General features: G+C 45.2%; 2 protein-coding genes and 2 long non-coding RNA genes across 11 annotated transcripts in view; 2 read left to right on the forward strand and 2 right to left on the reverse strand.

The window, feature by feature from the left end:
• The window catches only part of LAMB4 (laminin subunit beta 4), a 54664-nt gene extending 34733 nt beyond the window's left edge, over positions 1–19931 (forward strand). For 6 of the 8 annotated variants that reach the window (XM_065049012.1, XM_065049014.1, XM_065049011.1 and 3 more), the window contains 13 exons: positions 462–686; positions 1772–1992; positions 3215–3311; positions 3703–4078; positions 4434–4594; positions 7727–7932; positions 8827–9030; positions 10626–10770; positions 12541–12748; positions 14242–14380; positions 14629–14805; positions 15802–15955; positions 17360–19931. In XM_065049012.1, the coding sequence (XP_064905084.1) occupies positions 462–686; positions 1772–1992; positions 3215–3311; positions 3703–4078; positions 4434–4594; positions 7727–7932; positions 8827–9030; positions 10626–10770; positions 12541–12748; positions 14242–14380; positions 14629–14805; positions 15802–15955; positions 17360–17499 (2453 nt within the window). In that variant the 3' untranslated portion in view covers positions 17500–19931. Of the gene's footprint in view, positions 1–461; positions 687–1771; positions 1993–3214; positions 3312–3702; positions 4079–4433; positions 4595–7726; positions 7933–8826; positions 9031–10625; positions 10771–12493; positions 12749–14241; positions 14381–14628; positions 14806–15801; positions 15956–17359 lie in introns of those variants that run through there. The other 2 variants (XR_010469614.1, XR_010469615.1) reach the window with 2 other exon arrangements.
• On the reverse strand, positions 5231–17405 carry LOC135578229 (uncharacterized). Its single transcript, XR_010469619.1, has 3 exons — positions 17319–17405; positions 6100–6213; positions 5231–5414 (listed from the first exon to the last, which is right to left on the reverse strand). It is a non-coding gene; the product is annotated as an uncharacterized LOC135578229 (long non-coding RNA).
• Positions 19932–20490: 559 nt separating the features above from the next.
• On the reverse strand, positions 20491–22254 carry LOC110366195 (uncharacterized). Its single transcript, XR_010469618.1, has 3 exons — positions 22155–22254; positions 21217–21311; positions 20491–20629 (listed from the first exon to the last, which is right to left on the reverse strand). It is a non-coding gene; the product is annotated as an uncharacterized LOC110366195 (long non-coding RNA).
• Positions 22255–22337: 83 nt separating this feature from the next.
• LAMB1 (laminin subunit beta 1) overlaps positions 22338–23545 on the forward strand; it is a 44406-nt gene continuing 43198 nt past the window's right edge. The window contains exons 1-2 of the mRNA XM_065049017.1: positions 22338–22534; positions 22698–22867. Coding sequence (XP_064905089.1) covers positions 22498–22534; positions 22698–22867 — 207 coding nt within the window. The 5' untranslated portion in view covers positions 22338–22497. The remainder of the gene's footprint in view (positions 22535–22697; positions 22868–23545) is intronic.

Consider the following 23545-nt stretch of genomic DNA (forward strand, 5'->3'; position numbering starts at 1 on the left):
CTCCTCTGGGTTATGGAATGGAGGACAGTTCTGATGGGCTCTGGGTTGCTGTGGGAAAGGGCACCTCACGTCTTCCCATGACATTGTTGGGGCGAAGGCTCCACAGGGAATGAACTGCAAATATGGGCAACCCTGACTACCCTGCCATTGAAAGGATTTTGCTGGAAAAAAAATATTTGGAGGTGTTGTCTGAGGAGTACCTATTTATTCCTACTGAAAGGACTTGCTTGGTAAAAATGACCTGGGATAAGGAGAGTGCATTTCAATCAGATTTCAGTGTAGGAGATGTAGTTTATCTGATTATAGGATTAAAGGGCAACAATCTCATACAGTTGGATATTTTCCATTGGAAGTGTGCATTTGAACAGACAGTCTGAATCTTTTAACACTATTACTGAGAATTACGTGTTTCACTTGTATTCCCATCATCCAGCAGATGTTTTTACCTTCCTCTCTCACAGGCGATCGGTGTGACGAGTGTCCTAGTGGGTTCTACAAGAACCCAGGCAGCCCTGGGCATGGCTGTGTGCTGTGTCCCTGCAATAACAACATTGATGTGACAGACCCAGAGTCCTGTAACAGGGTCACCGGGGAATGCACCAAGTGTTTACACAACACCCATGGAGCAAACTGCCAGTTCTGCAAACCAGGGTATTTTGGCTCAGCCCTCAATCAAGACTGTCAAAGTAAGTAAGCAACAGCACTGCAATTGTGTATTTCCACCAAGAAAAGCTTTAAAGAGATTAGGATATAGAGAGAGCTTAGATGTTGGATGGACAGTAAAATTAAAGCAGATGAATGGAGTAAAATATGAGAATACCATATACATTTATATTCAGTGATACAAATAACTGTTAATATGGCATCTATTAAATTCTTTGTAATCCAAGTCTCACTAAATGTCATACTGAATATCAGTCCTAGGAAATACTCATTTGTGAAATGAAAATGTTAGGAAAATAAATGTGCACTCAGCCTATTCAGGAAGGAATCAAAAGTAAAGGAATCAAAGGTAATTGTTTATCCATGTTGCTGGCTGATGCCAACCTGGCAATACTTAGTTAACCGGATGATCCCTTGCTGAGCTCCCTGCCTTACCAGTTGTGCTCATTAAGCAGCTAGAATGAGACTGTTCAGGCAATTTAACAGATTCCATGAGGACACAGTCAATAACTCCCCACTTTTAACAGAAAAACAGGAGTGTAAGAAGATGCAAGGCATGAATTTCTTCCCAATGTTTCTCAAAGACTGTTTCCACAAATGTGCCTGGTTGAGAGTCTGATTTCTGCAGTCCGGGCAAACATAGGTATTTTCAATAAACTTTCTTTCTGGGAATCTCTAAAATACAGCTCAAGCCCATTCCTCATTCATTTTTAGATGATGTCCATTAGAAATGGTTGAGCACTAACTTTTGGCTCCTCACAAGGAAGGCTTCTTATCGTATTTGGCTTACTTCAGTTTCTCACGCTGGGTATTTCCTACTGTAGACCAGCTTCCCCTTGTCCAAAATATTTAACATTTCATTCTGATAAGATTCAGAATTATCGATGTTTCATTTTTTGTGCCTATATTAAAAGTAGTGAAAGTTCCTGGTAAGTTTGCTCAAAGAGATATATAAGCTACAACAGAAAGATAAGTAAACTGTATGAGATTAAAAATGTATTCAAGCGTGCAAGAAGTAAACATACAGCATGGGCTTTATATACAGCTCTGATTGTCCATCAGCTGTCCATATTATCATCTGCTGCAGTAACTGCCCTTCTTTTTCCAGGGTGCACATGCAACGTAGCAGGTGTTCACCCTGCGATGTGCCCAGGAGGGGACGCAGCCTGTCTGTGTGACCCGGTCAGCGGGGCTTGCCCGTGCCTGCCCAACGTGGTGGGTGCAACGTGTGACCAGTGCGCCCCTGGCTACTGGGACCTGGCTAGTGGAAAAGGATGTCAGATCTGTGACTGTGATCCAAAAAACTCCCAAAGCAACCAGTGCAACCAGGCAAGAAAATCACTCTGCTTTCTGGGAACTGGGGTGGCAGTGTTTTGGCATGGCACAATGGTGATCCTCCTATAGATGAGGAGAGTTTTCTGTTGTGCTCCCTGAAAGCAAGAAGTCTTCAGAAGTTTGCAGTTGACACAATCACACTTTTAGTCATTATCTCAAATGTGCTGTTCTGATAATGTGGCTCTGCTTATAAGCAACTTCTCTTTGCCTGTGTATTTCTTTGTCAAATGGGCCTTAGAAATACTTTTTAAGAAAATGTCACATAGGAAAAAAACTGCCTCGCAAGTATACGTATAGGAAAGAAGGAAGTTCAGGCTTGGACCCAAGAGTCTTATGAGTACTTTTTTAAGTGTATATTTTCATAAAGTAGCAGCTGTGGCCATTACATTAATCATGCCTCATCTATCAGACCACTAGAGTACCTTTTCTCATCTTTAATTCCTGTGCACATTTAGGGCTAGAATGTAGGAAAAAAACCCCAACATTTCAGAATAGAGAGGTGAAATTGTGGTCTCATGGAGTCAACAGCAATTTTGCTGCTGACTTCAGAGGACCAGGAGCTTGTCCCAAGCTCTTGCTGATGTGTTTTCACATTTTCCTTTCAATATGCTTTCTGTTTGTTGCAGACTATATAGTGGATTTATTATTTTTCCTACCAAATTTAGCTCTTAAAGAACTACTACTGCTTTTCTGAGCTGTACCAGTTATCAGATCTGTAATTCCCTGCAGTTTAATTTAAGAGCTGAATTCCAAAATAATTTTCTAGGGCAGTGTCCATTATGTACCCTCGAGGTTTTCAGTTACAGTTAATATATCATATAGTTAAAAGTTGAAATGTTAAGATGAGTACTTTGCTCGAGCAAAAAAAAAAAGTAATCTGTTTTGTAAAGGAAAAGAATCCTCTCTCAGATCATAGTCAGAGGGTGAGTTGTCAAAGAGCATCTGTAGACTGGAACATAAAAAATCTTTCGTATTAGTAAAGTAAAGTTGCCTCTCAAAGCCCATTTTATTTTCACAGCCTTCAGGAGGAAGATGGCAAGTGTGGGCCAATACTCTATTAACCGTGGTGTTCAGAGATCATGTGCAAGCAGTGTCACTGCAGTGCCCATATAGCTATATAACATAAGTCACAGCGAGAAAAAGAAACTCAGTAAATAATGTATATCCAGCCATATGACTCTTCAGGAAGTTATTTAATCCTTAATTGTCTTTACAGTTTACAGGCCAGTGTCCATGTAAGCCAGGTTACAGTGGAAGATGTTGTGATGAATGTGAGGAAAATTATTTTGGCAATTCACAGACACGTTGCATTTGTAAGTATTACTAAGTGGGGACAACTGGATTAGAAACTGCCTCAAAAGAAGCATTTACCTTTTATATTCGTAGGGGAGATGGGACATATATCTAGAGAAGAAGGCTTTCATTTTTGTCTATGAGACAGATAAAAGTGTTTATATTGTTTATCTATATTGTTCCTTCTATGATTATGATGGGGCTACTGAAGTTAGAGATGAAGAAGAGCCATTAGCCAGGCAGTCCATGTGCCTCTAACTCAAGCACCAGTTTGTTTTATTGTCTCGAAATGCATGATTTTTCTTTTTGCATTTGCTTTTATTGTCTTGAAATGCATGATTGTACCTTTTGCCCGTGTTAATCCCATAAAAAAGGAACAACTGGATGTAACTCACTGTCCCTTTCTTGCAGCATGCGAGTGTAACCCGGAGGGAACCAGCCAGCCCACGTGTGACAAAGCCACTGGCGCCTGTAAGTGCCGCGCTGGCGTCACCGGACGGTTCTGTGACAAGTGTGGCCGTGGCTTTGAGAAAGACTTTCCCTCTTGCCATCGATGTCATCTTTGTTTTGATCAATGGGACACTGAAATTACTGCCCTCGCTCAGACTGTTCAGGTGTTAATGAGGTTTGCTGCAAATCTCGAAGTTAAAGGAGGACGAAGGCCCAGCTGTGACATGCGCTTCAAAGCCTTTGAAGATGCCATTTCTGAAATTGAAAGAATTTTGAGACATCCTGTTCTTTCACTGGAGACCCTCTCGGACATCAGGGATTTTCAGGGCTACATTCAGTAAGGGCTCGGCTGCTCCTGAAAAAATCCCTTGTCTGACAAAGCTGTCTTCCCATGGGCTGCACCACCCACCCCTGCACACCAAGTCACGCTTCTGATCAGCACCCTACTAAACCACTGTTTTCAATAGATTTGTGAACAAAATAATCCTTATATATGTTATCTGTCCCTCACAGGCATATACTTAAATGCTGGAATTTTCCAGTTCATTCTAAAGTTTTTCTAAATAAGCCATTACAAGTAAATGTTTCTGATAATTTAGAAATTTCTCTTGTCCTCTAAAATATTGTGTATCTCAGTTCTAGTTTAGGAACAACCCAGTCTGACTTCTGCATAACTGCCATTTCCCTTTCAGACAAAAAGTTGCACAAATGGGTCCACTTCACAGTCCGCTGTATGAGTTTCCTGACCTTAACAAGAACATAGAAGACATTGGGGAAGAAGCTGACCTAGTGTATGAACTTCTACAGCAGAAAATACATCTGCACCAAAGTTTTCATTACTTGAACCTCCAAGGTAAGGCAGCCATTAACTGAAATAGGTGAAGTTTTCCACAAAATTTCAGAATGCTTTTCTCAACATCGAACCGTACAACATTTCAAAGATCCCTAGATTTTAGCTTCCTAGAGTAGCGCAAACATGTTAATACTAACAACATTTTATACTGACTTTCCAAGCTCCCTTTTATCTTAAAATGCCATGATTTCTAGGATCTTAAATTTCAGATGCATGTGCCAGGGTCATGTCAGTCAGAAGTCTCCTGAATCCTGACGATTACATCAGGATTTAAAAGACACCTCGTTTCACAGTATAGACTTGCAGATCAGACAGTAGAACAGCAAAGGATTATTTTCCCCACTTCTGGCTCCTCTTGCTCTTAGCAATATACTTAAAGAATGTTGTACAGCAATGGTTTGTTTAATTAAAGCAGAGAGTCATAGTGCAACTTTGTAGTGTTCCCATGGGAAAATACATGACTTTATGTGGTAAGGAACTAGCTCTCCATCACCAAAAAATATGAAGTCAGAATGAGTTCCTTGGAATTTTTGAAAGAATTACACCATCTGTGCTTGAGCTAAGTATAGTCTCCATCAATAGCAGTAATGACAATGTCACAGACTGGTTTCTGGACAAAGACGGGGATATATCAGTCGGGAATCTCAAACAGATGCTAGATCACCCACAGCAGCAGGAGACTGTCAGCAGTATACTCTCCAAAGAGATTGCTGCCAACATATGAACCCCCAGAAGATAATGTGCGCACCACAGAAGACACTAGGTACAGGCAATGTGTTCCCATGTACAGTTCCTCTGTGTTTCGTTTGGGTTTCTTGGCCTAGACAAGAACAAAAAAAAAGAAGGAAAAGTCAACAGAATACAAAGCTGAGGGACGGGAAGAGAGGGAAAGAGGGATTAATTAAGATTTAGGGTTCCCCTGCCCTATTGTACTTGGCAGTTCCCCGGGGCCAGCTCTTCCACTCAGGTCCCCACGTGAGCAACCATCACAGCTCTCCCAGGCTCCGCTTCCTAATTCTACTGAGTCTTGTACAGACTCTGAGAAAGGCATGAAGGCAAAAAAACAATAAATCCGAGGGAGGTCACTGGACATACAGCTGAAGCATCCATGGTGCTGTCTGGTCACGTTCCAAACCCGCTTCATCTTTCAGCCTCAAGAGACAGATAAAAAGCCCTATAAAAAGCACATGGGGGTGTGGGGAGGAGACGACCTTCAATTTAAACTGAATTTCTGGTCAGGGCCATTCATTGGTCTTGCTACCAGGCATCTGACAGCACAGAAATATTTCCCTCAAGAAAACCAGCTTCTCTGATATCCGGAAGAAAGCCTGGCTCCCTCACCCCATCTGCATATCACGACCAGCCTCGGTATGGCTCTGTCTGCTTCTTCCTCTCTTTTTTGCTGGCCCAAGCAGATGGGTAGAGCAGGATGTGCCATGTACCCCATCTGGGGCACATTTGGCACTGGTGCTCTAGAGACATGTTGGGAATAGGCTCCTACCTACCTCTCTTTGCAGAATATCAAGTGAACAAGAATTCAGGACTCAGAGACTTCCTCACAGGCATAAACTCAGCCAGCTGACCTGGAAATGTCAATATCTAATGATGAATTTCAATCGCTGTAAAAAAACAAGATACAAGTGTCCTTAAAAGAATGTTTGCAGTTTATGAGATCTCATTAAATTATGGCTTTCCAGCCTTGGCCCCTAGCTTTGCAGCCGCCGTGGTATGGTAATGCAGTGAGTACGGCTTCCTAGGCTGTATATCAAGCCTGTGCAAAGACACTGTGTTTAATGTAAAGGAACTTGGAAGCTTTACGCCTCTATCAGAAACCAAGCATGGAAAATGCATTTGGGCCACTTAATGGAGAGCTGAACCACTGTAAAATATTGCTGTGATAGAATTGTTGCACAGAAAACAGTCTCTGGCTTATATATAGAGTTACAGCAGCCTCTTGCCAGGTATTTTGTATGAGGACCTAACTTTAAACTGTATGTTGTTTCCCAGAGTTACAAGATAAAATAAATAGCCCTGCTTCCACATGATAACTAAACACTGTTCAGCTTTAATCAAAGCAAGGTCAAGGGCTTTAGTGCCTGATTCAAAGCAGGCAGGACTTGACGAGTGCCTTGTCATTGACTTAAGCCAGTGGAGTCGGTTACCAGCACAAAGAGGGATGTTAATCAGTGATCTCTAATGCTTTTTCACTGCAGACACATCAGTTCTGGCTCATTGCACATACTTCTGTCTGGAGATCTGAGGAAAACTTTGGGTTCTCTGGAGATCTGGGAAGCCTGGACAGCAGCAGCTTTAAATTATGTGTTTTGCAAAAGGCCGGAATCCTTTCCTTAGGCTATGAATCTGCAAAAAATGTAATATTCTCCAACCCTTTTGAATCTGCTTAAGAGAAAGCTTACACTAAGCAAACAAGAAAGACTTGCTGTAAAGTAATTTTTGCCTGGCCTACAAGCTTATCATGGAAATGCTTTTTTTTAAATACATCAACCCTGAAATTGGATTTTCCAGAGCCAAAGAAAACTCATAAATTCCCATTTGTAATCTAAATTTTGGCCTCAGTTCAGCAGACCGTTTAACTTTTGGGTGCTATGCTGAACAGAGACAGGACAAATGCTTTCCTGACTCACACACAGAGAGCTGGTCATTTCATAGGTCTTACAACTGGCAGAAACAATTCTCCTGCGTAAACTTCAAAATAGCATAAATGACAGGAGCTTTATCAAATCAACACAGCAATGCGTGTGCTACTGATTAATGCAGATCAGTAGCCGTTTGTGTCATTAATGGGATCCATCTCCTACTTTTTAACCTTCCATTGGCTTCTCATACACATTGGTCTCTGAGGAATGACATGGGATCACTGTGCGTGCATCTACTTTAGCAGGTTTTATGGGGATCGGTAACTATTGCTGTTTGGCAACTGGCTGAGTAAAGGACTAAAAAGCTTGACTGAGGAAATGGCAGCTCCTGTCCCTCCATGGTGTCCCAAATCAAGCACCAGTGACACCAAACTGAATCATCTGTCACTCACCATTTGTCCAGAATTGAAATAAATACAAGAATTAAATGCAATCAAAATGCAGTCAGTACTAAAGCCTATTTCTGTTGCTATAGAGGCCATGAGCAACATTAGGAAACACTTTGAAGTATCATTGCTGGCAGAGCAGAAGACTAGTGGGACAACCCCTGTTGTAAGATACTCAGAGTACACCAGGAACCATGCGCTCGCTATGTTGGGACGTCAGGCTCTGAAAGCAAGCCATGTGCTGGAGCAGCTCAGGAGCATCGGGAGCCCCAACATCCAAAACTTGAACGAAAAGGTAGGCACTGTGAATTTTGAATGGGAGCTAAACAAAAGTCTCTTTTTTTGGTGCTGTTAGTAGATTTTGTTTTTAAAGAGTGCTTACATGCATTTTTAAATCTGGAAAACAACACGTCCCTGGCACAGACTTGCAGTCATGTCAGAAACAGCTGCACTTCTCAGCTGTGGTTCCTACCAGCCTTCTGGAAGCTGTTGCTCCCAGGGCAGGCCCAGTGCAAGGAACTGTTTAAGCACTCTCTAGTCTCAGGAGGACTTCAGTGTATATTGAGAAAGATTAACCCAAACCTCCTCCATCAGTGACTTATACTAAGCAGAGCATCTTTGCCCTGGAGTGGATGGGGAATGCTCAAACAACCTTTGCATCACCCATGGGAGGGGAAGGGATTTCTGTCCTTCTGCAGGGCAGCAATTAGTGCCTGTAAGCACCTTCAGCCAACACTGCCAGATCTGCAAGAGATCATCCATCTAGGCCTTTAGTCTCAACATCTGTGTCAAAATATACGGAGGGCTAGACATGGTACCATGTTTTGTGAGAGGTGATCTGGATCTTTTAGAACAAGCCACTGGCCCATGGGCTGGATGTGGCCAGGGAACAGTTTCAGCCCTTTTGCCATAAAGGAGTGAAGCAAGGGTCTTAGTGCAACACAAGGAGACAAACAACAGCTCCTGCAAGGGCAGGCTTGGAGCCATGGGCTGCCACTGCATCCTTCAAGTTGGGGAATTGGGACCCGTAACTGGCAGCGATACCCATCGTTGGAGAGACCAGACCACTCTCTCTTTGGGAAAATACCATCCTGTGTTCACTGTTCATATGATGTCAAACATCTTCCTTCCCTCAGGAGAGTCTCAGGTGCCCAGAGGAGTCCTGACATAAGCATCTTCCTTATTGCAGATCTGTGGTGTGCCAGGAGACCAGCCCTGTGTCACAGCAGCCTGTGGGGGGGCTTTGTGCCAGGACAGGCACGGACTCAGGCAGTGCGGTGGCCCAAATTGCAGCGGAGCTCTTCCACTGTCCACTGATGCCTTCAGGAAAGCTGAGGAGACCGCTGTGTTGCTAAATAACTTGACTACTCAGCTACGGGGACCTGAGAATCAGGTACTGTATATCAAACCTACATTTGTTCGGTTAAATGGATGGAGGATGACATTTGGGAGGTCTCAAATCTAAAAAAACTCACTTGCTCCTTGGTCAAAGCAGTGACCTAGTGATGGACTCTGTCCCAACACCATCGTTCAGTACTGGGAGTATTAGGCGCCAGTCTCACCGAGCGACTGTGGCCCTAGCTACGCTTTCCTCTTCCTCACAACTGCCAACGTCTCATGGGTCATGATGCCCTATGCCTATGGAATTTGGTGGCATCAGGCTAATATTGTCTATATTTTTATTTGGGAAAGGTTCAAATGGTGCCATTAGTTAGCAGCCAGAGTATGGCCCATGCTTATTGCAATGGGATTGCTGCTGTGCATAGCATTAAGGTCAAATTACACATCTTATTACTCTTACATTTGCCATTAAATAGTTTTTGCAAGTAATTTCAAGACAAAGCTCTTTTGCCCCCAGTGATGTTTAGAAGGGCATCAAGTAGTTTGCTGCACTGCACAGCAGCAGTGAAAATATCACAAACAAAGTGTGGCCAATGCAACATGTGCCAAGAAAAAAAAAAACCTGATAAATCCCAAAACACCACTAGAGGCAGTTTGTTCTCATTAACAATCAAAGATGATGCCTGTTACAGTTACAGGCAAAACACATTTTCCAATAGAAATGTCGTTCTGCTCTGGCTTTGTCCTGTCCCTGGAGGGTGCCTGGGCATCCATTTCCTCCTTTTAAAATACATTCTGCATCCCAGCAAATGGGTTTAGAAATGAGCAATTGGGCACATGCCTGGGCCCCAGGACACAGAGAGGCTGCAGCAAAAGGCATCCCACACCGAGGTGAGGAGCGCCAGGCTGCAGGGACGTTGCCTTTGGTGCTGCTTGGACCCTGTCTTTAGCACTCATCAGCTTCAGGCAGCTCTGTGGTAATATGTGCCAAGTATTTTGAGATGCTCCAGCAGTAAAAAAAAAATCACTGTTTTCCTGGTTTCATGGGGAAACAGCAAATCTCTTCCCTCCACAAACCACAAAGCAGCTGTACCTGTGCATTTCCTTAAGGCAAAGCATAGCCCAAAGAAACTAAAATACTGTTGGAATGTGATGATTAATCTAAAACTCTCATTTAAATGATCAAGAATACTAATGTAATGGCAAAATGTAACTTCTAAAGACAAGCCTTAAACTCTGCCTTTCTTATTTGTGTCCTCTTAAGTGTATTTTTAACAGCAATTCCAGTATGAAAAGGAAAATGAAATTACATGCATTTTTCTGTACTGAACCTGATCACTGACGTGCTGCAATACTGCAACAGAAAGTAACAGTCAGCACCTTCTTTCAGAAACAGAAGGGCCTGTGGTTTAGCAGTGGTTGTGAAGAGAAAAAAAATGTTTGATTTAGGCTTTTTCTGAGGCCAGATGAAGGCCATGATGTAGCAACTTCTGGAGTTCCCCAAAGGGTCTCCTACTACTTTTCAAAGCCATATTAAGTGATTCCAGCTGAGGCTTGGATCAAACTCATTTTTGTGTCAGAGCTCAACTTGCCAAGCAATGATAGATAACTTCCAGAAAATGGCACTATTTCTAATAATACTTCCAGGTCAAAAGCATCAGGAAAACGGCAGAAGAGAGCAAGTTGAAAGGCTCACAATTTAAAGGGCAACTGGAGAGGGCTAAGAATCAAATTGAAGTTGACCAAGAGATCACTAAGGAGTTCATCCGAAAAGTGAAAGACTTCTTGTTAGGTAAACGCGCAAAGCTCTTTCTGGCTCATTTTTAATATACATTCCAATAAAATATAGCATAATAGATGGCCATAAAATTATCTATCTGTATACGCATCAGATTTCTCATCTACCTCCTCATCTGTGCAATCTTTTTCAATCTCTTTTTTTAGTGCTTCTTTCTCCCAGGTGACAGTACCTGGTATTAATTTTCCAATAGATCGCTTATGTTCTGATTTTCAGCTTTTATTAATTTGCTTAATTTGAATAATGCAAGTAATTCTATCAGTTCCTAGTGTATCTGAATAAAGGACTACTACCACAATTTCATATCATATATAATGTTCGGGCCTGTCCAGTACATCCTCAAATTGTTATTCCACCCCCTTCTTCCAGGCTCCTAAATAGAGGCTCTCTGCAGGGAGCGTGGGAATTAGGACACATATTGCTCTGTCCTCTCCGTAAAGCTGTAACTCGAGGAATCAAAGGATTCTGGTAGAACTTCACAGCTCTCATAAAAAGTAACAAAACAACCATACATACCCTAAAACTTTTTCCACCCTCGCAATTGCAAAAAAATGCCGTAAGAAACAGAGTCTACGTTTTTTTACCAGATGCACATCAAAGGAGTTTAAATGTGGTAGGATTCTTTTAATCTCTTGAATGCAGCTGATCTCATAGTTTCTAAGGATTTCATGTTGGCAGTCCTTCAGCATTCATACCTCTACATCCAAACGGCAGTAAGGACAGAGGACAGAGGACCTCCTTTGTCGGTGAATATTTAAGTTATTTGATTGAATTGGAAGAAAAAGTCCATCTAAGTCCTTTTCAGATAGCAATTGTAAATTCCACCTTTGGCATTTACTAACAATTACAAAGGCATTTTTTTCTGAATTTTTGTTTTGAAAATTGAAGTTTAAGAACTGTAACATCTGAGATGTGTACAGTTACATTAAATCTGCTGTACTCTATAATGACATGAATGGTAGTTTTAGATGAATATATTTCTACAGAAAATAGCTTTCAGGAATACACAACTGTTCGCACAGTAACTGTCTTCTATTTAATTCTTGGTGAGTTACTTTGGGGCACTAGCATAATATGTTTCAACTGTTTTATCACCCGAGGTCTTGTCTATACAGGGAACTAAGCAGAAAACAGAAGTGATGCTGAGACTTTACAAGGCAGTGGCTACTCTAGTTCTGTGTGCCTCTGCCTCTTAGCAAAGAATTAGGACGAGATCATTTGTAAGGGGAGTTGTCAAAATATGTTTTTTCTACTTTAAATTCCCATCCTATCTGAGTCTGACCCAAGTTCCCTCTGTAGCTTAGCCTTTCTCATTAGCCAGTGAAGGACCCACTCTCAATGTTGTGGCAGCTCCAGGGAAGGGATTACACCCACCAGCCGGCTTGGAAAGCTCCATTCACACCCCAGTCTCTCCAGCACCTCTTTGATCTGGGGGCTGACAGAGAAATGGGCTCTGACACATCTAGCTGTGCCATGCACCGATTTAAAACCTTCCACAGGCTCAGTTCTACATCAGAATTTTAATAACCCAGTTCAAAGTGGGTTCAAATCCTCATTTAGCCAGTCCTGACAACACTAACAGCAGTACCTGGAAGCATAATATTAAATTACAAAATGTTGGAGATAATTCACTTACCCCCTTGCTGTGCCTGTCAGCTTTATTCTCCCACATAACTCAAAGAGTAGGCAGCCATAATGATCATTTACATTTCACTAGGAGGAAGGAGCTGCTTCAGGATACTCTCAGCCCTGTTTCTGTTGCAGATGAGAGCGCACCTCCAGAAGACACAGAGAAGGTGGCAAATTACATTCTGCAAATAAACCTTCCCCTGACTTCACGAGAGCTCACAGTCATGCTTGACAAAATCAGGAGCATTATGAAGCCCTGTGAGAAGTACAAAATGAATGCAAGTAAGAGAAAAAGAAAATGGGAGGAAGCTCAGACACTGCTGGTGGAGGCACAAGAAGCTGAGTGAGTAGGGTATTCTCGTACTGATGTGACCTCTTGAGCTGGGGTGGCGCAGTGCATGGCAGGACTGCTCCATACCCCAGGCAGGAGCATCGGAGGGAAAGCTCAGATGGCAGCAGATTTCAGCTTGGCATTTCCACAGGGTCTCTCCAGCAGGGACGAGCCACGACCACTTGGGCTGCAGGAGCTGACCTGCTGCAAGGCGGCAGCTCCCACCAGCTTGTGGCTCCTCTGCCTGCTGAGTCAAAGAGGAGAATCATAGAATGGTTTGGGTTGGAAGGGACCTTCAAAGGCCATGTAGTCCAACCCCCTGCAATGAGCAGGGACATCTTCAACTAAATCAGGTTGCTCAGAGCTCCATCCAGCCTGGCCTTGGATGTCTCTAGGGATGGGGCATCTACCACCTCTCTGGGCAACCTGGGCCAGTGTTTCACCAGCCTCATTGTAAAAAATTTTCTCATGTCTAGCCTGAGTCTCCCTTCCTTCAGTGTAAAACCATTACTCCTTGTCCTGTCACAACAGGCCCTGCTAAAAAGTCTGTCCCCATCTCTCTTTTTAAGTACTGAAAGGCCACAATAAGGTCTCCCTGGAGCCTTCTATTTTTCAGGCAGAACAAACCCAACTCTCTCAGCCTGTCCTCACGATAGAGCTGTTCCAGCCCTCTGCTTACCTTGGTGTCCCTCCTCTGGCCCCTCTCCAACAGGTCCATGTCTTCCCTGTACTGAGGGCTCCAGAGCTGGACTCAACACTGCAGGTGGGGTCTCACCAGAGCAGAGCAGCAGAATCACCTCCCTTGACCTGCTGGCCATGCTCCTGTTGGCCACGCTCCTGTTGATGCAGCCCAGGACACAACTGGCTTTCTGGGCTGCAGGAGCACATTGCTGGGTCATGTCCAATCTCTCATCTACCAGTAGCCCCAAGTCCTTCTCCACAGGGCTGCTCTCAATCCCTTCATCACCCAGTCTGTATTGATACCGGAGGTTGCCTCAACCCAGGTGCAGGACCTCGCACTTGTCCTTGTTGAGCCTCATGATGTTCACATGAGCCCACTTCCTGAGCTTGTCCAGGTCCCTCTGGATGGCATCCCGTCCCTCACATGTGTCAGCTGCACCACTCAGCTTGGTGTCATCTGCAAACTTGCTGAGGATGACACTGAGAAGGTAGCTATGTGCATCCACGTTGGAACTATTACCTACAGTTTACTTCGAGGTTTAAAATACAGAGACAGAAAATATGTTTGCCCGTAAGTGAGCTGTCCTTACTACCTGTGCACCAGCTGGCAGCATCCAGCCTTACCTTTAATCCAGCAGCACATGTGCTCCCACACAACCTCCCTTACTGAGGTTTTGCTTTGCCAACTTAGGAACCACAATTCTGACAGTTGTTGTTTGACTCAGGGGAACATTCCAGCATGTGAACATGGGTGCATTTGAAATATGTTATTTCTTTGCTCTCCACACCATGATACTACACATGCTTCTATTTTTCCATTTTAGCAAAGCAGCTAAAGCTCTTCTGCCTGTGGATGAAATGAATAATAAACTAAAAAATGTTGTGAAGTCCCAAGGACGCTCCAAAAACACCTTAATCGAGTTACATGAAGAGATACGGGCCATCAGAACACAAATCTCACAGGTATCTCACTGTAAATATTTTAATTTATTTACTACATACATTTTAGAAAAGGATACTTTATCTTAATGTTTTCTTAATGTAAATTTACATAAATAAAACCAGAATGTGGCACAGATATTACATTGATTCCATAATGTTTAAGGGTCTCCTCTTCTTAATTAGTTTACATAAATCTCCTTCATTATCATGCACTGCAAGCTGGACAGATATTGCATAAGAAACCACAGCATTCGATTGCTCTGTTTTAGGCTGAGAACAAAGTGAACAAGACAAATGATGAACTAAATGACTTGTCAGCAAAGCAGTCTGAGATGGAAGATGAAATTGCCACATTGCAGGCAAAAATGCTGATGAACAAGAATCAAGCTATGAAGGCAAGAGCAGGGGCAGAAGCAGCACACAAGCAAGCCCAGAATATTGATAATGTAAGCCTTTCTGCTGTGTATTAAGGGGAAAAATACTTCCTCAATGTTTTATCGTATTTTTGATTCAGAAGTGTAATTGTGATGCCCTGCTCTCCTCAAAACTGTGTTAACATTTTCCATGCAGTGTAAAATGCCACATGTTAAGAATAATTTCTTTTTTTATTTTAAGGCTTCTGGCAAATAACATTTCTGTTTGCTTGAATGAAAGAAAACATACACATTTCTTTGGCTACTCCATGACATTTTTCCTTACACTGTGTATAAGACTCGTAGTCACCATGGGCACCAGTAAACACAACAGAAAAATCACAGAACCAGATATCAAAATATGTGCATGATGGAAGCAGCCTGGCCATTCATCCCATGCCATTCTCCTTCAGAGAAAGTTGCTGTGGGAGTTACTTGGAGTTTTTGTTGGCCAAGTGCTTTTCAGAAGCTCAGATTTTTGAGAATGCATTAATGCTAGAAATTTGCTAAATTGCAAGGAGAACCAGGCACCCACAGCACAACCTGGGAGCATGACCAAGCTTCCAGGTTATAAGAAACCTGGTATAAATCTAAACTGCAGCCTCAACAGCAATCTAAATTGGCATGGAATGGAGTTAGCCAGTAAATATTACTACAGCCAAAAATGTAAGAAAATAAAATTTAAAAAAGAATGATGCTACAGGTAATTAATTATGTTTGAATTAAGCCTCATAGCAAAAATGAAATGTACAGAAAAGCCCTATCAAAGAAGTAAAAACAGCATAAGCTTTAGAAATCTTAAACCATCTTTTTCTTTACATCCTCACCCTCCCTTGACATTTTACATTGCTCCACTGGCAGTTTAATTGATTTTTATCAGTTTTTGCAACGCATTGTTCAATGTATACTCACAGACTTTTTTTTTTAAGATTTAAGAGAACGGAAGACTTAAAGTTTGATTCAAATAAGCTATTCAAGCCAGATTAATTATGAGATGCTCTTAAACTAAGTAATGGCTTTTTGTTACAGGAATTTGCTGACATTAAAAGAAAGTACACCATTCTTCAAGAAAAGCTAAAAGCCCGGGTACCTCCAAAAGTAACACTAGAAAAAGTGAAGCAGCTGAAAGAAGCAGCAGAAAAACTGGCTGAAGAGACTGAAAGAAAAATTAAAAGGATAACAGGTGATGTTCTCACTTCCATAGCTAGCAGTGAAAATCATGACATTTCTGAATTGAAGTCCTTGCCCACAGACACTGACTAAGTTCACCTGAAATCAGGTTTAAAACAATTTAACTGGTGAAAATCCCTACTTGAAGCTACCTAAACAGTTTAAACCCAGTTAAATTTATTTGGCCTATGTGCTTTTTCTGACATAAATTGTTTGCTATAAGCAGAGTTTTAAGAAGTGTCCACAGAGGGACTTGCGGTGATTTGCTTCTGACAGTTTAAAAACAGGACAAGTACAAAATCTGCTTAAAACACAGTTGCAGATATACCTGGGAGCTTTCATTTATACACTTGGTCTGGGCATTTGGACCTTGAATCTTTCCTCTGCAGCCTGTTTTTTCTTACATTACCTGAGTGACGGCTCGTGATACAGAGAGCTGCCGGGCAGCTGTTTTTCATCAGTTGTTTCCCTTCAAACATTATCTCTGAGCAATAGCAGACCAAACCAGGGGCAAATATTGGCTTGCTGGAACATGCAGAGAAACACCCGTCCACACTCTGGTACCACCACCCACAGGCACCGAGGTGCAGTTGAAGCCAGTGTGCCCTGGGCCTGCGGGGCTGTGGACAGGAGGCAGAGGGGTGGTGGGTGGCAGAGACGGTGGCTGCCGCGGCACCACTCCTCACACAGCCTCTTGGATGGGTTTAAAGGGTCAACAAAACAGAACAGTAATGTAATTGCACATCAGGGACCAAATTTTGCTTGTAGTGAAGGTCTGGCAATTTCCACTGGGAATCCTTGGGCCTAGGATCCTTCCGGGCTTGACGTCCAAAAATACTGTGTAATATCAGCAAAACAGAAGCAGAAACTCCATCCTGAGAGTGAATTCTTCAGGACAGGATCTGAATGAACACTTGATGCAGACACCTTGAAGAGCAGTATTAAAGCATCCCAGTAACTCCAAATGCCCAGACGATAAGTGCATTGGAAACAGGCAGTGAATTGGGTTTTGACTCATTACCAGTATATTTACATTGGTGTAGCTTCACAGCGACCAGCAGAAAGAGTCCTGTAAATGAGGGAGATCTAAGCCCATTATGCCCGAATTGTCCAGGCTTTACACACGTCGGTGGACACACTGTTCCTTTGAGTGTTTCCAATTAAGGCAACTCCTTTAAGAGCTCCATGGCCTGCCCCATACTAGCTGATGGACAAAAGCATATGCTGAGAAATTAACTTCTGTCACGTTTCTCTCACAATCTAAAAGGCAGACTTTTCCCTCCAGTTGCATACATGACATTCCTCATTTGAAATGGGCTTATTGCTTCTAAAACTGCTGGGAAAAGAAACACTGTTAATCCCTGGGTTTTACTTACACAACAAATATGAGCATCATTGCATGTCTCTACTCTTCCAGATTTGGAGAAGAAGCTTCGGGACCTGAATCAAACCAAACAAGACAAGGCAGAGCAACTGAGACAACTAGAAGAACAAGTAATAGCCATTAAAAATGAAATCACTGAGCAGGAAAGCAAGTATGCAACATGCAAAAGTTAGGGTCTGAACAGACCATCAGGTAAAGTGCAACTGAAGTCTTCAGGCTTACCACCTCCCTTCCCAGCACGAGTGGCTGTGTCTGTAAATTCCTCTGAAGGTGCATATAGTGTTTTGGCACAGTAAATAACGTAACTTTCTCTTAGGATTTTTGGCCAGTTGAGTTTATATGGAATAAGAAAATACCTTTTAATAAACCTGCTGATAATCAGGATGCAGTTTTTGAGGGAGCTCTAAAATACACTCCTGCCCACAGGCCAGGGCTTCTCCTTACAGAGGGCTGGAAATGCAAAAGGAGGATTGCTCAGAGATGTAACTGCCTCAGAGACTCCCAACACTCTGTGTCTTCTGCTGAGCCACACAATAACCTGTGGCTGTGCCACAACCCCACATGGGGCTGCACCAACCAGGGTGGGCCGATGCAGAGGAAGGGCTGTGGGCTTCTGTAGCCATCCATCCCTGCTGACAACTGGCAGCATCCCCAGGGTACTGTCACACCTCCATCCCCATCTCCTCACTGGTACAGAGCAGGGGGGTTCACCAGGAACCCCTGACCCTGTGGGGTTCCCACTATGTTAACTGAAAAAGCTGAGGGATGCGCAGTACCTGCGTGCAGCACTGGGCCATTGGAGGTGGGTGACAGGGAGCGAATTCCCCGGTGCCCACTGGATGGCAGTGCGCACTTAATGCCAAACACAACCTCCAAATCATCAAATTGTTGTTAAGGATCATTTCTCAATGTCCCTCCTGCAATACCTTTTTTTCATATGCTTATAAGGGATTTCCTATGTTTTTCATTAATCCAAAGAACTGGAGAATAACTCCAGCTTTTAGGTTTAAGCTGTGAGTCTAAAGGGCCACATGTGTTGAAAAACAGTTTATCCATTTTTTTTTCCTACAAGCAGAAGTCAGGGTTCACTCAGCAGTTTCTTGTGGCCATAAAGAACACAGGATTTGACCTAAATTTTAGCTTATAATTCCTTTTCTTACTATAAAAAAGGAGACTGGGGCTAAGCAAATGCTACAGAAGCGCTAGGGTTTTAAAAAGACCAAAGGGAGCAACGCTTTGGTTTCAAAATCCCACCCTTGATATACATATTCCTGCAGGATGCTGAACAGACTAAAGATGGCTTTTCCTCAGTTAAGACCAGTCATGTAATTCCCAGCTGGGCCGTCCCACGGCAAGCATCCCTCATGGGCTTCATCCAGCTGGGGTGAGAAGCCCAGAGCTGCTGCAGAGCGCTCAGATCCAGCCCAGACTGCATCTGGAAAAGGAGGAAGGCTCTGCAGGAGCAACTACTCATCCTCATGCGAGGAGCACACATAAACAACCCTTATCTAAAAGCAAGCATTGTTTCCATCCCTTGGAGATAAACCCTCCCTAGTTATCACTCTGTGTTTAGGAGAGCTAAATTAGCACTTGTATGTGCTGGGGGCTTGGGTGGGAATTGCTGGCATGGATGAGATTTCAGAGATTTTCCTCTAACTCAAACTAGCTGTGCTCCAGGGCCATGTCCAACATGCATTACTCATATAATAGCATATATTATGAAAATGAAAGGAATCAAATTATAACTTCAATATAATTTAACAAAGGCACCTGAATGCAGGTATGCACATAACTCGTGGTTTAGATTTTTTCTGAATTTTAACACTTTAAAAAATCATCTGTGAGGTGTGAGGCTTATTTACAAGTTACTAGACTGTAATCAGAATATATTTAGATTGACTTTGCCATACTGAGCTTGAGTATCTCTGTTTTATTCGGAGCACACAGCTCACCAAACTGCCCACACGCAGGTCTCCAGGTAATCAAGGGTTTCCTGCAGGTTTCAATGTGGCCCTGATGTACCTGCACTGCACCTGAAACAGGCAAACTGGAGCTCTTGGAAAGAAATTCCCATATAAACCAAAATTATTTCATTCATGACTCTAGAACTCAGAATTCACAAGCAGAAAGCTGAAAAATAATTTCCTCCTAAAATGGACCGTTGGCTGCGAGAGCTGCCATATGGCTTTCAACAAAGAATAAGTCGGTAAACACACAGCAGTTGTGTCTGTGGCCTGGAGGGGAGATGTATCCATGAGGGGAAACAGAAATCACAGGAAGAAAAGTGGAAACAGGAAGAAGAAAGTCAGCATGGAGTCCGAGCTGCCCTGCCTTCCTCCAGGAATGCTCAGACACACAAAGCAAGCAGACCTGGCAGGACCAGTGGCTGCAGGACACCAAACCCATTCTGTGACAGCTTCCGAGGTTTACAACTGTGCAGCATTCACCATTGGAAGTGCTGCAAAAAACCTCTAGTGTTTTTGCAAAGTTAATGTGTGGGAAAATGCTGTATCTTGATCAAAAATACGTATTTTTTTAGTTCCCCCAGCTCTCCTTGTGGAAATGGCTTCAGAAAAGTGTTTATTGAAAACATTATTGAAATCACTATCTTGCTGTAGAGCATTTTGACTTCAATGAAAATAATCAAAATGCAAACATTTAACCAAAATCACATATAATCAAAGATATGTTTAATCAATGATCAAATGATCTCATCAACTGTATTTGCTAGGCATTCAACCACTGCAATGTCGTAAGAAAGTGGGTGATCAGGTGGGTCCCACTGAGGTCAAATTCTGAACTTGGGTTCTTCAAGAAGACTTCCAACCCACCACAGACACCCTAAGACTGTAAAGCCACCTCACCAACCACAGGGACAGGACATGACACAGAACTGAATTTTTATTATTTGAAGAATCAATCAAAATACTGTCACTAGCTATTGCTCATGAGCACTGGAGAGAGGGACGGACATAAACAAGTTAATTGCATCTATTTCCCCACGTGGTGAATGCTGGTGGTCTCACCCAGGTTTCAGCCACCTCTGAAGGGTGACCATTGTTACAGGTGACAGTGGCCACCCCGGTCCATGGCTGTGCTCCCCACACAGGTGCGTGCGTGGTCACCGCTGTGACGCCAACTCAATCCCTGATGCCATGCAGCAAGGTCACCCCCAGGCTGGAATGCAGTGTGTTGTCACCCTGTCTGCAGCAAGGCACAAAGGAGCCTGACCGCAGCGGCAGGGAGGTCCGGAGGGCAGCTTCAGCCCTTTGTAGCTCTAAGGGAGGACTGATTTCTACAAGGCTATAAAATAGGAAAAACCAAACAAACAAACCACCCACAAGCGAACAGAAAAGTCCCCCCCACATAAAAAAACCAACCAAACCAGCGAAAAAAAATGGAGAAGACTTCAATAGAAATTGCAGAACTATGGAACAGAAAAAGTCCAGCGGCAATGAAACACTCTGTCCTTGCACACTCGCACACGGAGTGATGCTGCAGAACGCCACTGCCTGTCTGCCTTGGACCAAAGGAGTTTCTAACTGCAGCAGAAGAAAACATTTTCTGTTATTGGAACAAAAATGTTTGTTGTATTGAAGCTTAAAAACAAAGCCGTGCTGTGAATTACGTGATAGGATTGTGAAACTGAATTAGTTTTGTGAATTTAGAAGACCACATTGCCAAAGCGGTTTAGAATTACAATACCCACCCTATTAGCTTAGAATGGTTTAATTTCCTGGATATCTTTAATGAAACAGCCGCACAAGTTCTTCAGTCGGGAGTCCTGGGTTATGTTTCAGACCTGGTGTTTAACCTTTAGGGCAAGTCACTTGGTATCTCTCTGTTTCTGCTTATCCATCTGTAAAATGAGAACGAACATATTTACCTACCTCGGCAGGGTTTGCTGGGACGGGCGCACTGCAGTGTGTTTCTACTCCGGCACCACAAAGAGCGAGGGCAAAGTGTTCTTGAGGGACACCTGTACCTGGTAAAGATTTACACATGAGTTTACGTGTTGCACGTGCCCAAGCAAAACTTGGTTGTATAAACCCAGGCATCTGTCCCAGCCTGCATGCAGCCAGGGCTGTGCTGTTCAAACGCTTCCATCCTTCATACCCGCTCCCTGCTGCTTATTTACCTGTAAACCTTTCCCCTGGGTGCTGAGGCGACTTTTCAGACAGCTGCCAAAAGCCCTGTGTCCCCCGGTGGAGCCCAGGGAACCCGAGTTAAGGGCTGTTTGCCCCTCACAGCCGCCCCAGCAGCGGCACCGCGCGCTCCCGGTTAACGAGAACCAGCCCGGCGCGGCCGGACCGGGCTCAGCGGGCTCCTGTGCCCGCACCAGGGCCGTGGCCAGCCCCAGCCGCGGCTGCCGCGGCCCCAGGACTCGCACACCTGAGCCCGTGTGTTAGCACCAGGGACCAGGCGATTTGAGACCGTCAAGCGTCACACGTGGTGGCTGCCGAACCCCCGACCCTCTCCTGGGTCATAGGCCTTGGCACACAGGCATGCCCTGTCCCCGGCCCCGCCAGCACGCCCGGCCCGCTGCTGTCTCGGCAGACATCAGGATTGGGTCAAAACCTCCATTCCTCCATTGTTTCCCCACAGACAGGGGCAGGGAGAGGGGTTGCCCAATCAGTGATTCCCCTGGTTGTTGCACCCTTCCCAGAGACCCCTCCCAAAGCTGGGTAACGGGAGGGGGAGAGGGGCACAACCTGGGGTGACGGGGACTGAAGTGCCCCTGCTTCCCCTTCGGGACTCCCTGGTTCCTGCAGGGCAGTCGTTCCCCCTCCCCGTCCCGCTGCCAGGCCGCTCTCCCCCAGCCTCTCACCCCGCCTGGGCCGCCCTGCCTTCCTCGACAGCAGCCGCTTCTGGGCTCCCTCCCCCGAGCCTGGTGCTGCGGTGGGGCAGGGCAGCCCCGGGGGCGGGGGGCCAGGGCGGGAGGGGCCGCGTGGGGCGGCCCGGCCCGGCCCCGCGGGGGTGGCGGGCGGAGGAGGAGGGGAGGGCCGGGCCGGGGGGCGCCCGACGGTGCGGAGCCGCTCCCCGAGAGCCGCAGGGAGTTGCGGCGCCTGCGTGGAGCAGCCGGCGCAACAGCTTTCGGCGGCAGCGTGGAGGGGGAGCCCCGTCCTGTTCCGTCCCGTCCCGTCCCGTCCTGCCGGTGCTCGCCGCCCGCCATGGGCCGCCTCCAGCTCTACCTCTGCTGCTGCCTCGGTAACTCCCGCCCCGCTCCCGCCGCCGCCGTCGGGGCACGGCGGGCTGGGCGAACCCCTGCAACGCCCGCCGGGGCGGCTCGGGGCTCCCAGCCTGGCCGCGCTCCCGCTTTTCTTTCTCATCCCTCTCTCATCCCTCTCTTCCTCCCTCCGCGGGCGTGCAGCGCTGTGGTCCGCGGCGGCGCAAGAGCCCGAGTATAGCTACGGCTGCGCCGAGGGCAGCTGCTACCCCGCCACCGGCGACCTGCTCATCGGGCGCGCCGCCCGCCTCTCCGCCTCCTCCACCTGCGGCCTCCGCCAGCCCGAGCCCTACTGCATCGTCAGCCACCTCCAGGTGAGCGCCTCGACGTGGGGGCAGCACCCCGGGGCGCCCCGCTCGGCCGCAGGGCTCGGTCCCCGCTGGCGGGTCTGGGCATCGCGTCCCGGGTGAGGCGGCGTTGGGAGCGCACGGGCAGCGGCGGGGCTGGGCCCGGGGCTGAGCCGCTGCCTGCGGGAGGGAGGGAGGTGCGGCAGCGGGCTCCCGCGGGGCAGAGTTGTGCCCCGGTGCGGGACCCCACGCCCCGTGAGAACAACGCGGGTCCAGAGAACCCCACTCTGTTGTCGGCACCCGACCCTCTTTTCTTCAGCGAGGTTATAGAAAGGAATGTGCCGCAGTTAAGTTCAATTATGCTTTATTTTCAGACTTAGCCAGAGCCGTCTAGACAGCTTCCTGATTGAGAGTGATCTGTAGGACCCGGGTAGAGTTTTGGCCACTGTTCCTGTAATGTAATTACGTTTATATGGTCTCCAAGTGAAAGGATGCAAATAAGGTTGTCCTGCACATCTGGTGGAAAACACAGAACGCTTTCCTACTTGAGCCAGAAGCAGTTCATCAGACTTAAAATCTCTGAGACAGAAGGGATGGTGGGGAAAAATAAAATATCAGTTATAAGTGGAACTCTGTTGAACCGAAAGTAAGGGGATAATCTCCGGCCAAATTTACTGTGGAGACAATAGGGCCAGATTCTGGTGC

The sequence above is a fragment of the Columba livia genome, chromosome 1, assembly GCF_036013475.1.
Source record: "Columba livia isolate bColLiv1 breed racing homer chromosome 1, bColLiv1.pat.W.v2, whole genome shotgun sequence".
In the NCBI taxonomy this organism is placed as follows: domain Eukaryota; kingdom Metazoa; phylum Chordata; class Aves; order Columbiformes; family Columbidae; genus Columba; species Columba livia.